This window comes from Thalassophryne amazonica, chromosome 1 (assembly GCF_902500255.1).
Source record: "Thalassophryne amazonica chromosome 1, fThaAma1.1, whole genome shotgun sequence".
In the NCBI taxonomy this organism is placed as follows: Eukaryota; Metazoa; Chordata; class Actinopteri; order Batrachoidiformes; family Batrachoididae; genus Thalassophryne; species Thalassophryne amazonica.
This window is the reverse complement of record NC_047103.1, coordinates 166970911-166985935: the sequence shown is the minus strand read 5'-3', so window position 1 is coordinate 166985935 and position 15025 is coordinate 166970911. Positions and strand designations below refer to the sequence as shown.

The window sequence follows — 15025 nt, the reverse complement described above, 5'->3', positions numbered from 1 at the left end:
TCCAGGACGTCGTGAGAGAACAGAGAAGTTTCAGAAGAAGTCGGTTTCAGCATTTTATCCGGATATTCCACTGTTAAAGGAGATTTTTTTAATGAAAGACGTGCGGACGGGTCCGCGCGTCGGGACGCAGCCGACGCGGTGCGGCGGCACAGGAGAAACACCTCCGTGTTGATAACCATTTGTAAAATCCAGGCGGCTTTTGATGGCTTTCAGTGGAGTGAGTATATGAGAAATTGTTTAACAGCAGGACATGTTCCAACTTGTCCTTAAGGCTTTCAACAGAGGTGTTTTTCCTGTGGCGGAGCGTCGCGTCGCAGCCGACGCGCGGACCCGTCCGCACGTCTTTCATTAAAAAAATCTCCTTTAACAGTGGAATATCCGGATAAAATGCTGAAACCGACTTCTTCTGACAAAGCGCCAGTCTCTCAGCAACTTCTCAGACAAAGGAATTCCGACGAGGGGCTGGACGACTCCTCCCACAAGGAGTGCTCACAGGCGAATGACGTCACCGACAGGCGTGGAAAAACTCACGCATGCGCACGAGGGTTCAAGCATGTCTGACGTAAAAACATATGAATGAAATCCATATAGTTTTTGAAAAAATAAAAAGGACCGTTACTTTATTGACAGCCCTCGTACTGTAATTGTAACATCTTTCAAAATATTAGAATGTAATTGTTTTGACTTCATGATTAGTTTTGATGAACCCGCCATTGAACACAACATTCACGTTTATGACATATAATGCTCCTGACTTGGTAGTACTTGTTTTAGAGAAGTCACAAAAGCTACATAAGTACTGATATTATTACAGTGATCATGCAATTACACATGTAATTTCAAGTCACAGCATGGCAAGTTGTAGTAAATCAAGTGTCGTGGCCAAGCCAAAAACAAGATCTCAGGCTAAAGAATTTGATAAAACCTTTGACAATGGTTTATGTTTATAAAGTTTTTGAAACGCATGGCCTCCTCCTAAGTTCTGTTATTCACACAGTGTGACTGAAATAAAACCTTTGACAATGGTTTATGTTTTTAAAGTTTTGAAGAGCATGGCCTCCTCCTAAGTTCTGTTATTCACACAGTGTTACTGAAATAAAACCTTTGACAATGGTTTAGGTTTTTAAAGTTTTTTAAGAGCATGGCCTCCTCCTAAGTTCTGTTATTCACACAGTGTGACTGAAATAAAACCTTTGACAATGGTTTATGTTTTTAAAGTTTTTGAAGAGCATGGACAAACTTTACACATAGCGGAATAGCCAGATAATTGAAAATAGACCATACTTTGTTACATTCAAGGGGTGGGGGTGGGGGTTTATTTTCAAGATATAGGATTAATTTTGATGCCAAAATGCTGGTATTAATATTGTGAATTATTTCCCAAGTGGATGTATTGGAATTCTGACATGATTTTACCACCTCCTGCTACCAAGGGGCTGGAATGGAGCCCTTATCTAAAAAAAACAAAAACTGGAAACTCAAGAGATGTGTCAAGTGCAATTCTGCTATGCTATCAGTTGGTGGTACTAAACACCCGTATAGGCACATGTACAAACACATATATGAGTAGAATGTTTGTTGAGCCATTTTGGTAAAAATATGAGCAATGTATTGCCAAAAATATGCAGTGTGGCCATTTTTAAAAATTGTTTATGTTGCACATCACAAGAGCAGTCGTTAACACTGTCGGACGAAATCTGAAGGAAATTCACCAAATGGTTGCCAAGATGTCACCTAAAGAATTGAAAGTGTTGCAATTTATTCATTAACTTCATGCTGTACATGAAGAAAATTCACTGTTTTGTGAAACGTCTCCACAGACAGATAAACAGGCACACACACACACACACACACACACACACACACACACACGCTTTTCTAATACCCTCATATCAGCCTCTTCATGTTATTTGTTTGTGGCATTTGTTGAAAATTTTATGGTCACAGATGTCGTGTTACACAGGACCAAACTGACAGAAGGAGAGAAGTGCATGTGAATGAGTGGATTCGACAGCAAGCAGAAAAACCTTTCCACAGCATGTAGTGAAATTTCTAACAGACACATATGTTAATTTATTCATTACAAAATTGAGATAGAAGCGATGGAGCTGGAAAAAAAAAACAAAAACAAAAAACACACAATATAAAATAAATTTAACCTATAATCTGTTAGTGCCTTGCTCCACAGGGTTCATAGCTCACCGCTACATTACGTATCTGCTGTCCAGCAAACCAGCGCAGCTGTTCGAGGATGGCGAGGAAAAATTCAGTCTGGTGAGATGGAAGCGTCGCAACGGCTTCTCTCAGCACTGCTCCCAGGTGGCTAAGAGTGCACGCTGCACCAAACACGATGCCTGCACACACACACACACACACATATGAATTTATTTGTTAATTTAGTTTTTTTTTTTTTTTTTGCAGCGAGCGACATATCTCAACAAATGGATGGATTATTGTCAAATTCATAATAAACATCGATAGTCTCTAGAGGATGAATCTTAACTTTTGACCGGCTATAATTTTAGAAGGATTTGCACCCTCCTCGTAAAACCTTACGTGCCTGCCTGTGCTCTGCGCTCTCAAAGTGCAGGCTTGCTGTGTGTGTGTGTGCCTAAAATAAAGAAGACGACTGCAATTTTGTTGAGTCTTTTAAATGCAGATTGGAGACACATTAATTTTCCTCAACTTATAATTTAAGAGTAGGACATCTTTTTTATATGTATTTTAATTATATTTTATATGATGAGCTTACATTTTTTTCAGGTTTTACTGTTTTGTACTTTACATATTAAAGCTCTTTGAATAAGAGCAATCAGAGATTTCTGACGTCCGCCAATCCGGATCCCGATCACCTCCAAAATTCAGTGGAGTTTTCCATGGCCTAACATCTATCTGAGGTGCAAATTCGGTGAGAATCCATGAAGTGGCTTTGGCATAATCCTTAAAAGCATATAAAGTGAAACTTGATCCAGAATCTGGATCCGGTGTCACCAACCGAACTGTCCCCTCTAAAAATTGGTCCACCCTGCCTTCATTGCACATGCATCTGAGACTGACTCTGACTCTCTAATGGTTAATCTGATGGTTAATAATGTGATTATTAACCATCAGATGACAAATTAAAATCTCTTAAATCATTCTAAAGTCAGTTTTAAGCAGAAACGAGGCGATAATCGCCTCGATTCTGCTTATTTTGCTACTGACGCTCCAAAATGACATCGGCGCCACAGCAGTGGAGGCAGTGGTCTAGTGGTTAAAGTGTTGAGCTTGAGACCAGAGGATCCTTGGTTCAAATCCCAGCCTGACCGGAAAATCACTAAGGGCCCTTGGGCAAGGTCCTTAATCCCCTACTTGCTCCCGGTGTGTAGTCAGTACTTTGTATGGCAGCACCCTGACATCAGGGTGAATGTGAGGCATTATTGTAAAGTGCTTTGAGCGTCTGATGCAGATGGAAAAGCGCCATATAAATGCAGTCCATTTACCATTTAGCAGCACGTCAGACTCAGACATGCTGCTGTGGCGCTCTGCCCGGTCCACTGTCTTTTATGATGAAATAATGCTGAATTTATGTGGAAATGATTGTTGTCCAAAAGTTTCAGATATCTGTCACTGAGATAGATGATGACTGGAGTACAGTTTTAAGAAGAAACAAGGTGATAATCGGTGGATCGCTGCTGACGTTCCAAAATGACGCATGCGCAGTGAAGGCAGGGCGGACCGATTTTTAGGGGGGACCATTCGGTCAGTGACAACAGCTCTGGATCAACTCCAAAATGTAATGGAGTCAGTTTTTTAGTATCCATAACAACCTTGACCAAAAGTTAAGATCAAAGTAAAATATGTACTGTGGTGCAAATTTGGCAAGGATCCGTGAAGTACATTTGACATAATCCTTCAAAGCCTATATAAAGGGAAATCTTGATACAAAATTTAATGGAGTCGTCCATGGCCTAATATCTATCTGTGGTGAAAAGTTAATCAAAATCCGTGCAGTAGTTTTGAGGTAACCCTGCCAATGATTATATTACGTCCTTAGTGGACATAATTACAATGTGGTACTAAAACTGCTATATAAATAATGTTATTATTATATTTTTAAAGACGTGTGACCCGTTGTTAAAGCTAAAACATAAATGTTTGATGACATCGCCAATAGTTCTTTCTTCACAGCAGAGGATTGGTGGACCATCAGTGGATGCTTTACAGGCTTTGAGTGCTAATCGAGTTCATCCCAAGAGCAGTTTGTATTCTGTTGTTGTTTGATGTTTTTATTTGGATGTTATCCAGAAATAACAGTAGTATCAGAAGTAGTACTGCAGTATTACTACTTACCGTCTTCAGTGTGTTGTACGATGCTGAGTTCAGGGATGAAGGTTGGAGTGAGGATAACCGGGTACAACATATTCTTAAATTTCACTTCAATGCCTAACAAAACAAACAAGAAGAACCAATAGGTGACTAAATGAATAAATGAACAAACAGTCACCGTAAACAGCTACATTGGGAAGTGAGCCAGTGAGCCAGCAGGTCAGCAATGTTACCATGCTGAATCTCCACAACAGAAACCCATCAAATCCAAAACCTCAATGATCACCTAAAACTGTTATTTTTGTTTGTTTCTTCGCTCTTTGGCTTCACCTCAAATTTGACATTGACCACAGAGAAGCTACTGTAGTGTGACAAAGTTTTCAAAGATATTTTGCTGATTCATTCTTCCCATAAAGCTAATTTTCTTCACTCATAACAAGGTAGTCAAGTACAAATGTAGATTATCAGGTTCGTCCATGCCAGCCGGCGTCTGTCAGTATGAATTAAAAACAACAGTCAACGATAACACCTTCTAACTGACCAAACTGAAAGCATCACATAATGAGGACGAAAACACAAAACAACCAGACACAGGAACAGTTTCTTTCCACAGGCCATCACACTGATGAACAATTTAACAATTTAACCTGCCATAAAACTCATTATTAACCTGCCATTATTTCATATACCTCATGTACAACTTCAGTCTGTTTCTCCTTTGCACATTTTCTATGCACATTTTTTCTTGGGAATTATTTAGTGTTTAGTGTAAGCTTATACATGCTTGAATAGAGAGCGTACTGTTCAAACCGGAGTCAAATTCCTTGTATTCTTTGAAGATACTTGGCGAATAAACGCTATTCTAATTCTGAAGAAGTCATGAGATGGTGGTGAACATTGATATGCCAGATCAATTGAAAAAGCAGCTACTATGTACAGTAATATCCCATAGACGTGTCTGCCACCTGCTGGATGCAGCACACACCTTCGCCTGAAAATCAGCTAAGGAGTTAAGCTAGCAACCAGGGAGAACAACATGATGCCTAGTAAAATGTGGGACAACAAGCAAAACAAACAGAGAAAGTGAAGTAATTTTTTTGACCTTTTCCTTTTTTGCTCAGAATTGCCATTGAGATTCCAGTACGGACTCGCACTTTCTGACGCAATGCCACATTACATGGATAATGGGACACACATGGTCTTAAACCAGGAACCTTCTGTTTTGGAAGCAAGAGGATGAGTCAATTGTAACACAAAGTAAAACTGGAATTAAAGAATTGACAGAACGCGTGGCTGGGGATGATACCAAAACTTCCAATCTGTACTACAAATTAGTTAGTTAGGCAACATTTTGAAACCTTTGTAACACCCACTCATCACTCATCTTCAACCGCTTAGTCCAATTAAGAGTCACGGGGGGCTGGAGCCTATCCCAGCAGTCATAGGGCGTGAGGCGGGGTACACCCTGGACACCCATTTTTTTCATAATAATGTTCCACAATCTGTATCAAAAGAAAGACATGCTGTGATGTTTATTAAAGGTCAATGTGGTGGTCAAATGCATTGTGAAAAAATATTCTGTTGTTTTTTTTTGTGGGGGGGGCTGGCAGCTGTGGTTGCCAAAATAATTCTGTAAAAAATGCAGTATGTCAATACTGTTGCACTATAAATTCTACAGTATAAAACTGATAATTTGCAAAAAAAAAAAAAATTAATAAAAGCCGAAAGGGATACGCGGAGCCTTGAACCAGGGATAATCTGCTTGGGAAGCAAACACACAAACTGTTTGCGCTACCATTTTGTTGTGTGGTGTGAATTTGTCTGAAAATGTAAGAAACTGTAAAATCCATTTTATCCTTGCTTGAAAAATGTGATCAACATGTGGATCCCGTGTCAATCCTCCTGTGGTGGCCCTGAGCAAATTGGGAGCAGCACAACAAAATTTCATTGAATGGGATTCAATGTCCACTCGTACCCGTGATCTAGTTCTTTCGGGCATGACCCAACCCTCATGACCATAGGTGAGAGTACGAATGAAGATTGACCAGTAGCTTGAGAGCTTTGGCTTTTGTCTTCTCCGGCCAATTTCACAGTCCATTGTCCCATCACTAGTGAACAAGACCCCGAGCTACTTGAACTCCTTCACTTGAGGAAAGACCTCATTCCCTACCCGGAGTAGGCAATCCATCGGTTTCCTGCTGAGAACCATGGTTTCAGATTTTTAGGTACTGATCCTCATCCCAGTCGCTTCACACTTGGCTGTGACCCGATCCAGTGAGTGTTGGATGTCACAGGCTGATGAACTCAACAGGACCATATCATCTGCAAAAAGCAGTGATGAGACCCTGAGTCCACCAAACTGGAAACCCTCCTCCCCCAACTACTCCTCGATATCCTGTCCACCCTGGAGTAGACTTTACCAGGGAGGCTGAGTAGTGTGATGCCCCTGTAATTGGTACACACTCTCTGTTCCCCCTGTTTAAATATGGGGACCACCACCCCAGTTTGCCACTCCTTCGGCGCTGTCCCAGACCTCAATGCAATGTTGAAGAGACATCTTATCCAAGACAGTCTCTCCACACCCAGAGCCTTCAGCATTTCTGGACAGATCTCATCAAACCCCAGGGCCTTGCCACTGCAGAGTTGTTTGACTACCTCAGTGACTTCCACCAGGGAAATTGATGGTGATCTTCCATCAGCTTGCAGCTCTGCCCCTACTATAGAGGGTGCTCCAGTCTGCTGCAGGAGTTCCTCAAAGTGTTCCTTTCAGTGGTGGAAGTTAGAGATAGGGTGAGAAGCTTGGTCATCCGTGGGAAGCTCAGAGTGGAGCCGCTGCTCCTTCACATTGAAAGGAGCCAGCTGAGGTGGTTCGGACATCTTGTAAGGATGCCTCCTGGGTGGCTCCCTAGGGAGGTGTTTCAGGCACGTCCATCTGGGATGAGACCCCGGGGAAGACACAGGACTAGGTGGAGAGATTATATCTCCACACTGGCCTGGGAATGCCTTGAGATCCCCCAGTCAGAGGTGGTCAATGTGGCCCGGGAAAGGGAAGTCTGGGGTCCTGTGCCAGAGCTGTGCCCCTGCAACCTGATCTCAGATAAGCGGTTGAAGAGGAGTGAAGAGTGAGTGGGATTCGATGTACAATAAGTAAAAACTGCAAACTAAATTGAGAAATAATTAGTTTAAAAAGCATGATAATATTAATTTAGCAAAATAAAGTAGATTTACTGGTTTAAAATGTACGAGTTCGTAGTTTTTGGTAAATTACAACAGCTTTATACCATAAAACTTAGAGGTTGTTCTGTAAAGCTATTTTTTTTTCCTGTATTTTTTTGTTTTACTTGAGGTCAGCATATGGCCATCGGGTACTGCAAAGACCTGGTGTCCATGTGTCTATCTGTCTCTCCAACTGTCTGTGCTCAGCATAAGTCCAGTTCTATTACTGCCACAGTCTTCAAATTCACAGGGGACATTCTTGGGACAGAGACCATGGACAAGTTCAAAGATGGCTAATCTTGACATATTTTAAGAGGTATTTTGAGAGGTTAAAATCTCACATTCTGTTTGAACCTGTTCCATATTGTGTTTGAGTAGCAGGCGTGACAGCCAATCAGAGTAGAGCTGTACAGTGACGTCAGTGGCTGGTCTCTCCAAAACCACTTTGTTTTGTTTTTATATACATATTTCTCATATAGAAAGAAATTCTGGCTAACCGTCCAACGCCTACGGAAGCAGCTCTTCACCAGCACTGTCTACAGTGCGGGTGGGGAGCTGTTGACCCTGACTGGGGATGTTGTCGGGCGGTGGAAGGAATACTTCGGGGATCTCCTCAATCCCATCGTCACGTCTTCCGAAGAGAAAGCGGAGACTTGGGACTCAAAGGCGGACTCATCCATCAACCAGGCTGAAGTCACCAAGGTGGTTAGAAAGCTCCTCGGTGGCAAGGCACCTGGGGTGGATGAAATCCGTCCGGAGTACTTTAAGTCTCTGGATGTTGTGGGACTGTCTTGGTTGACATGTCTCTGCAACATCGCGTGGCGGTCGGGGACAGTGCCTCTGGATTGGCAGACTGGGGTGGTAGTCCCTCTGTTTAAGAAGGGGGACCGGAGGGTGTGTTCCAAATACAGGGGGATCACACTCCTCAGCCTCCCCGGTAAGGTCTATTCCAGAGTACTGGAGAGGAGAATTCGACTGACAGTCAAACCTCGGATTCAGGAGGAGCAGTGTGGTTTTCATCCTGGTCGCAGCACACTGGACCAGCTCTACACCCTCCATCAGGTGCTCGAGAGTTCATGGGAGTTCGCCCAACCAGTCCACATGTGTTTTGTGGATCTGGAGAAGGCGTTCGACCATGTCCCTCAAGGCACCCTGTGGGGGGTGCTCCAGGCGTACGGGGTCCAGGGTCCTCTGCTAAGGGCTATCCGGTCCCTGTACGACCGCAGCAGGATCTTGGTTTCCAGTGCATGTTGGCCTCCGCCAGGGCTGCTCTTTGTCACCGGTTCTGTTCGTTACCTTTATAGACAGAATTTCAGTCAGCGTATAGAGGGGGTCCAGTTTAGGAACCACAGAATCTCGTCTCTGCTGTTTGCAGACGATGTGGTTCTGTTGGCTTCGTCAAATCAGGACCTTCAGCATGTACTGGGATGGTTTACAGGTGAGTGTGAAGCGTCCGGGATGAAAATCAGCACCTCCAAATCCAAGGCCATGGTTCTCGACCGGAAAAAGGTGCTTTGCCCTCTTCAGGTCGGTGGAGTGTCCTTGCCTCAAGTGGAGGAGTTTAAGTATCTCAGGATATTGTTCACGAGAAAGGGACGGATGGAGCGTGAGATCGACAGACGGATCGGTGCAGCATCTGCAGTGATGCAGTCGCTGTATCGGACCGTTGTGGTGAAGAGACAGCTGAGTAGGGGGGCAAAGCTCTCGATTTACCAATCGATCTATGTTCCGATCCTCACCTATGGTCATGAGATTTAGCTCATGACCGAAAGAACAAGATCGCAAGTACAAGCAGTCGAGATGAGTTTCCTCCGCAGGGTGACTGGGCGCTCCCTTCAATCAATCAATCAATCAATTTTTTTATATAGCGCCAAATCACAACAAACAGTTGCCCCAAGGCGCTTTATATTGTAAGGCAAGGCCATACAATAATTATGTAAAACCCCAACAGTCAAAACGACCCCCTGTGAGCAAGCACTTGGCTACAGTGGGAAGGAAAAACTCCCTTTTAACAGGAAGAAACCTCCAGCAGAACCAGGCTCAGGGAGGGGCAGTCTTCTGCTGGGACTGGTTGGGGCTGAGGGAGAGAACCAGGAAAAAGACATGCTGTGGAGGGGAGCAGAGATCGATCACTAATGATTAAATGCAGAGTGGTGCATACAGAGCAAAAAGAGAAAGAAACAGTGCATCATGGGAACCCCCCAGCAGTCTACGTCTATAGAAGCATAACTAAGGGATGGTTCAGGGTCACCTGATCCAGCCCTAACTATAAGCTTTAGCAAAAAGGAAAGTTTTAAGCCTAATCTTAAAAGTAGAGAGGGTGTCTGTCTCCCTGATCTGAATTGGGAGCTGGTTCCACAGGAGAGGAGCCTGAAAGCTGAAGGCTCTGCCTCCCATTCTACTCTTACAAACCCTAGGAACTACAAGTAAGCCTGCAGTCTGAGAGCGAAGCGCTCTATTGGGGTGATATGGTACTACGAGGTCCCTAAGATAAGATGGGACCTGATTATTCAAAACCTTATAAGTAAGAAGAAGAATTTTAAATTCTATTCTAGAATTAACAGGAAGCCAATGAAGAGAGGCCAATATGGGTGAGATATGCTCTCTCCTTCTAGTCCCTGTTAGCACTCTAGCTGCAGCATTTTGAATTAACTGAAGGCTTTTTAGGGAACTTTTAGGACTACCTGATAATAATGAATTACAATAGTCCAGCCTAGAGGAAATAAATGCATGAATTAGTTTTTCAGCATCACTCTGAGACAAGACCTTTCTGATTTTAGAGATATTGCGTAAATGCAAAAAAGCAGTCCTACATATTTGTTTAATATGCGCTTTGAATGACATATCCTGATCAAAAATGACTCCAAGATTTCTCACAGTATTACTAGAGGTCAGGGTAATGCCATCCACAGTAAGGATCTGGTTAGACACCATGTTTCTAAGATTTGTGGGGCCAAGTACAATAACTTCAGTTTTATCTGAGTTTAAAAGCAGGAAATTAGAGGTCATCCATGTCTTTATGTCTGTAAGACAATCCTGCAGTTTAGCTAATTGGTGTGTGTCCTCTGGCTTCATGGATAGATAAAGCTGGGTATCATCTGCGTAACAATGAAAATTTAAGCAATACCGTCTAATAATACTGCCTAAGGGAAGCATGTATAAAGTGAATAAAATTGGTCCTAGCACAGAACCTTGTGGAACTCCATAATTAACTTTAGTCTGTGAAGAAGATTCCCCATTTACATGAACAAATTGTAATCTATTAGACAAATATGATTCAAACCACCGCAGCGCAGTGCCTTTAATACCTATGGCATGCTCTAATCTCTGTAATAAAATTTTATGGTCAACAGTATCAAAAGCAGCACTGAGGTCTAACAGAACAACCACAGAGATGAGTCCACTGTCTGAGGCCATAAGAAGATCATTTGTAACCTTCACTAATGCTGTTTCTGTACTATGATGAATTCTAAAACCTGACTGAAACTCTTCAAATAGACCATTCCTCTGCAGATGATCAGTTAGCTGTTTTACAACTACACTTTCAAGAATTTTTGAGAGAAAAGGAAGGTTGGAGATTGGCCTATAATTAGCTAAGATAGCTGGGTCAAGTGATGGCTTTTTAAGTAATGGTTTAATTACTGCCACCTTAAAAGCCTGTGGTACATAGCCAACTAATAAAGATAGATTGATCATATTTAAGATCGAAGCATTAATTAATGGTAGGGCTTCCTTGAGCAGCCTGGTAGGAATGGGGTCTAATAGACATGTTGATGGTTTGGATGAAGTAACTAATGAAAATAACTCAGACAGAACAATCGGAGAGAAAGAGTCTAACCAAATACAGGCATCACTGAAAGCAGCCAAAGATAACGATACGTCTTTGGGATGGTTATGAGTAATTTTTTCTCTAATAGTTAAAATTTTGTTAGCAAAGAAAGTCATGAAGTCATTACTAGTTAAAGTTAATGGAATACTCAGAGATAGGGTGAGGAGCTCGGTCACTCGGGAGGATCTCGGAGTCGAGCTGCCGCTCCTCCACGTTGAAAGGAGCCAGCTGAGGTGGCTCGGGCATCTTTTTCGGATGCCCCCTGGACGCCTCGCTGGAGAGGTGTTCCGGGCACGTCCCATTGGGAGAAGGCCCCGGGGAAGACCCAGGACACGCTGCAGGGACTGCGTCTCGCAGCTGGCTTGGGAATGCCTTGGGGTTCCCCCGGAGGAGCTGGGGGAGGTGTGTGTGGATCGGGAGGTCTTGGCAGCTTTGCTTGAGCTGCTCCCCCCTCAACCCGACCTCGGATGAAGCGGAAGAAAATGAATGGATGGATGGACAAAGCTCATACGGCCGAGGTTATTTTAGTATTGCATTATATTTACAGATTTGCTCTCACAACCACAGCTGCCAGTTTTTTAACCCATTAAAAACAATAAATAAATAAATAAATAAACAGTGTGCCAAAAGAAAAAAGTGGTCTGTATTTGTTTATTTGCTTATTAGTGCGGCACTATAAGTCACTCAGCTGAAATTATATAGGGTGCTATATTTTGACATGTTACTGTAGTTGTGTAGCGCCCCTGTTGGTTGAGGACAGACATACGATGTCCAGAGCAGGAGGCAAAAATGTTGACAAGACAAAAGCTACTGACATTTAAAAAAAAAAAATTCCTATTGGTCTGAACATATTGCTGAATTAATCTTCAAAATGTCACAATTAGGCTCCAAACTAGCTTTCACCGTAGCAGTTTGTAAACTTCCTGTTGGCCTGTGATGATTTCATAAAAAGACAATTTGATTAAAAAAAAGGTACCTTTAGACTGATAATACAGGTCTGTTTTTTATGATGTAGCTCAATTAGAATGACTGAAAAAGTAGTTGTCATAACATATTGTTCACCTCCAAAACAATATAGGCCTGTAAAAAGGTGATATTTTAAAACATACTACTAGGTGTTCTGGTTGTGTAGTTCCATTAGGAGCTGATTTATAGACAAAAACTAAAGGCTAATGTTGATTTTCAAAGTCAAAGGTCACCTGTATGTGAGAGACTCACCCACTTCAGTGTTTCCCACCACGATCCGGGCGTCAGGATGCTTCCACTTCAGATGAAGAAACTCATCCAGGCTGTCTGGTTGCAGCCACACTGTCCTGTCACCACGGAAGCACAGCGACCTTGACCTCTGACCTTTCACGAGAGACTAGACGGGAGAGGAGCAGGAAATAAGGAGAAGGTTTTGAGTGTGTGTGTGTGTGTGTGTGTTTGTGTATGTCTGCATGTTGCATACCATGAGCTCAGGTGGGAAGATGACCTCCTGCGTGGGGTCAAATGGAGCAAAATCTGCTGGGTCAAACAGGGGTGTGGCTTCCTGCACCCAGGTAAACCATCATGATTGTCAAACACATATAAGCACGCGCAAAATGCTTTTTTTATGAGCTAAGTTGTTGAAATAGTTGTTGCTAAATCTTGTTGTCAGAAGTGGGATTTCAACCATAAGGATCACAATGCAACTATAACACAAAAACCCCACAGAGCAATTCCCCACACACTGCAAAAAAGAAAGCTACTCCATATAACATTTCCGCAAAGACCGCAAAATAACAGTAAGCCACCCCATAGAGCATTTCCACAAAGACCACCAAAATAAAAGAAAGCCACCCAATACAACATTTAAGAAACCACATTTCAAATGACGGGAAATTATCAATAATCCACTTTAACAGTAGGAGTATGTACAACAATTTTGGGAATATCAAGGATTATTTAAAACAATTTTGTCAGCCTTTTAGTATAATTGCCATATTGGAAACTTGGCTTGCAGAGATTGATGATAGGAATTACGAATTGGGAGGTTTTGAATTCAATCATTTGAATAGGCAAAATAGAGGAGGAGGAGTAGCACTGTATGTTCACAAAAGGCTTAATTACAAAATTAAAGATAATTTGACAATGACCGTGGAAAATCTGTTGGACTGCATGACAACTGAAATATGCATGGAAAAAGGTACAAGTATAATTATTAGTTGCATATATACAACTCTGGGCTCTAAAATGGAAGCGTTTCACAAATGGATTGAAAAATTCTTTTCACAGATGTATAACAAACAAGTGTTTGTTTGTGGAGTTATAAATACTGATCTTTTAAATCTGCATCAACATGAAGTGACAGAGTATTTCATTAATACTATTTACAGTTTAAATTTATATCCAAAAATCACAAGGCCTTCAAGATTAACTTCACATTCAGCTACTCTCATTGATAATATATTTATGAATGATATTGATACCAAAACACTAAGTGGCTTATTAATCAATGATATCAGTGACCATTTACCAATTTTTACAGTAATTGATCTAAACTCAAATAAAAAAATGTACTGAGAAAATACAATATTGTAAGCATTTGGAATCTGAAGAAGCTATCACTGCCTTAAAACATGATTTACTTTTACAGGACTGGAATCCCATTTACACAAAACGGGATGCTAACTTGGCATATTTCGAATTTGAAAACATATTTCTCAATATATACAACAAAAATTGTCCAGTTATACAGTAAAGTAATAAGAATAAATATAAAGCTCATCCATGTATAACTAAAGGTCTTAAAAGGCTTGCAGAGATTAAATATAAGGACTATAAAAATACATTTACAACTATCATAAATATAACCGTTTACAGCAGAGGTTATATTTTCTGCACAGACTCAGGGTGTTTGGGGTTGATTGAAACATCTTGTTTCTGTGTTATCAGGCTGTCTTGGAAAGCATTATCCGGTATGGGATGTCATCTTCTTACGGTAATCTCTCTGTCCAGTTAAAATCTAAGCTTGCTCATCTGGTGAAGACTGCCATAATAATGGTTCCTGGGATAGGTAGTAGGATTGTGCACTAATGTCATGGTGGCATTGCTATTCAGTGTTATTTATCCATTGTCATTCACTATATTGTCAGCATTTTCCTTTTAACCATATGTGAGAGACGGCTGTGCTATGTGCATGAACCATCTGCACAAGACTGTTGTGCAAAAGGTGTTTTGCAATATTGGTGTGTGTATTAAGTTATGTGCAATATGCACGAGTTATGTAATTATGCCATGGCAGTTTTATCTGTGCAGCTCTTGGAGTCCAAGACAAATTTCCCGGAGGGGACAATAAAGTGTATCGTATCATATCATATCGTATTGTATCGTATCGTATCGTATCGTATCGTATCGTATCATGCGGAATTGTAAAAAGAAATCATACTTTGGAAAAATACTAAATGACAATGAAAAACAACATAAAGGAAACATGGAAAATACTGAATACTATATAACAAATAAATCCAAATCAAATAACTATCCAACATATTTTACGTATAAGAACAAAGATGAATATGACATGAGCCAAGTAGTGGATAGTTTCAATAATTTCTTTGCTAATGTTGAACCAGCTCTGGCAGCTGAAATTCCACACAGTGCATGGGAAAATCAACAATTACTTGACAGATATCCACACACGTTTCTTGG

At 41.5% G+C, this 15025-nt stretch overlaps 1 protein-coding gene across 1 annotated transcript in view; it reads right to left on the bottom strand.

Moving 5' to 3' along the window:
* xdh (xanthine dehydrogenase) overlaps positions 1-15025 on the bottom strand; it is a 145075-nt gene that overhangs the window by 90887 nt on the left and 39163 nt on the right. Inside the window, exons 8-11 of the mRNA XM_034178855.1 lie at positions 12804-12884; positions 12572-12716; positions 4333-4425; positions 2203-2354 (exon numbers count right to left, since the gene is read on the bottom strand). Coding sequence (XP_034034746.1) covers positions 2203-2354; positions 4333-4425; positions 12572-12716; positions 12804-12884 — 471 coding nt within the window. The remainder of the gene's footprint in view (positions 1-2202; positions 2355-4332; positions 4426-12571; positions 12717-12803; positions 12885-15025) is intronic.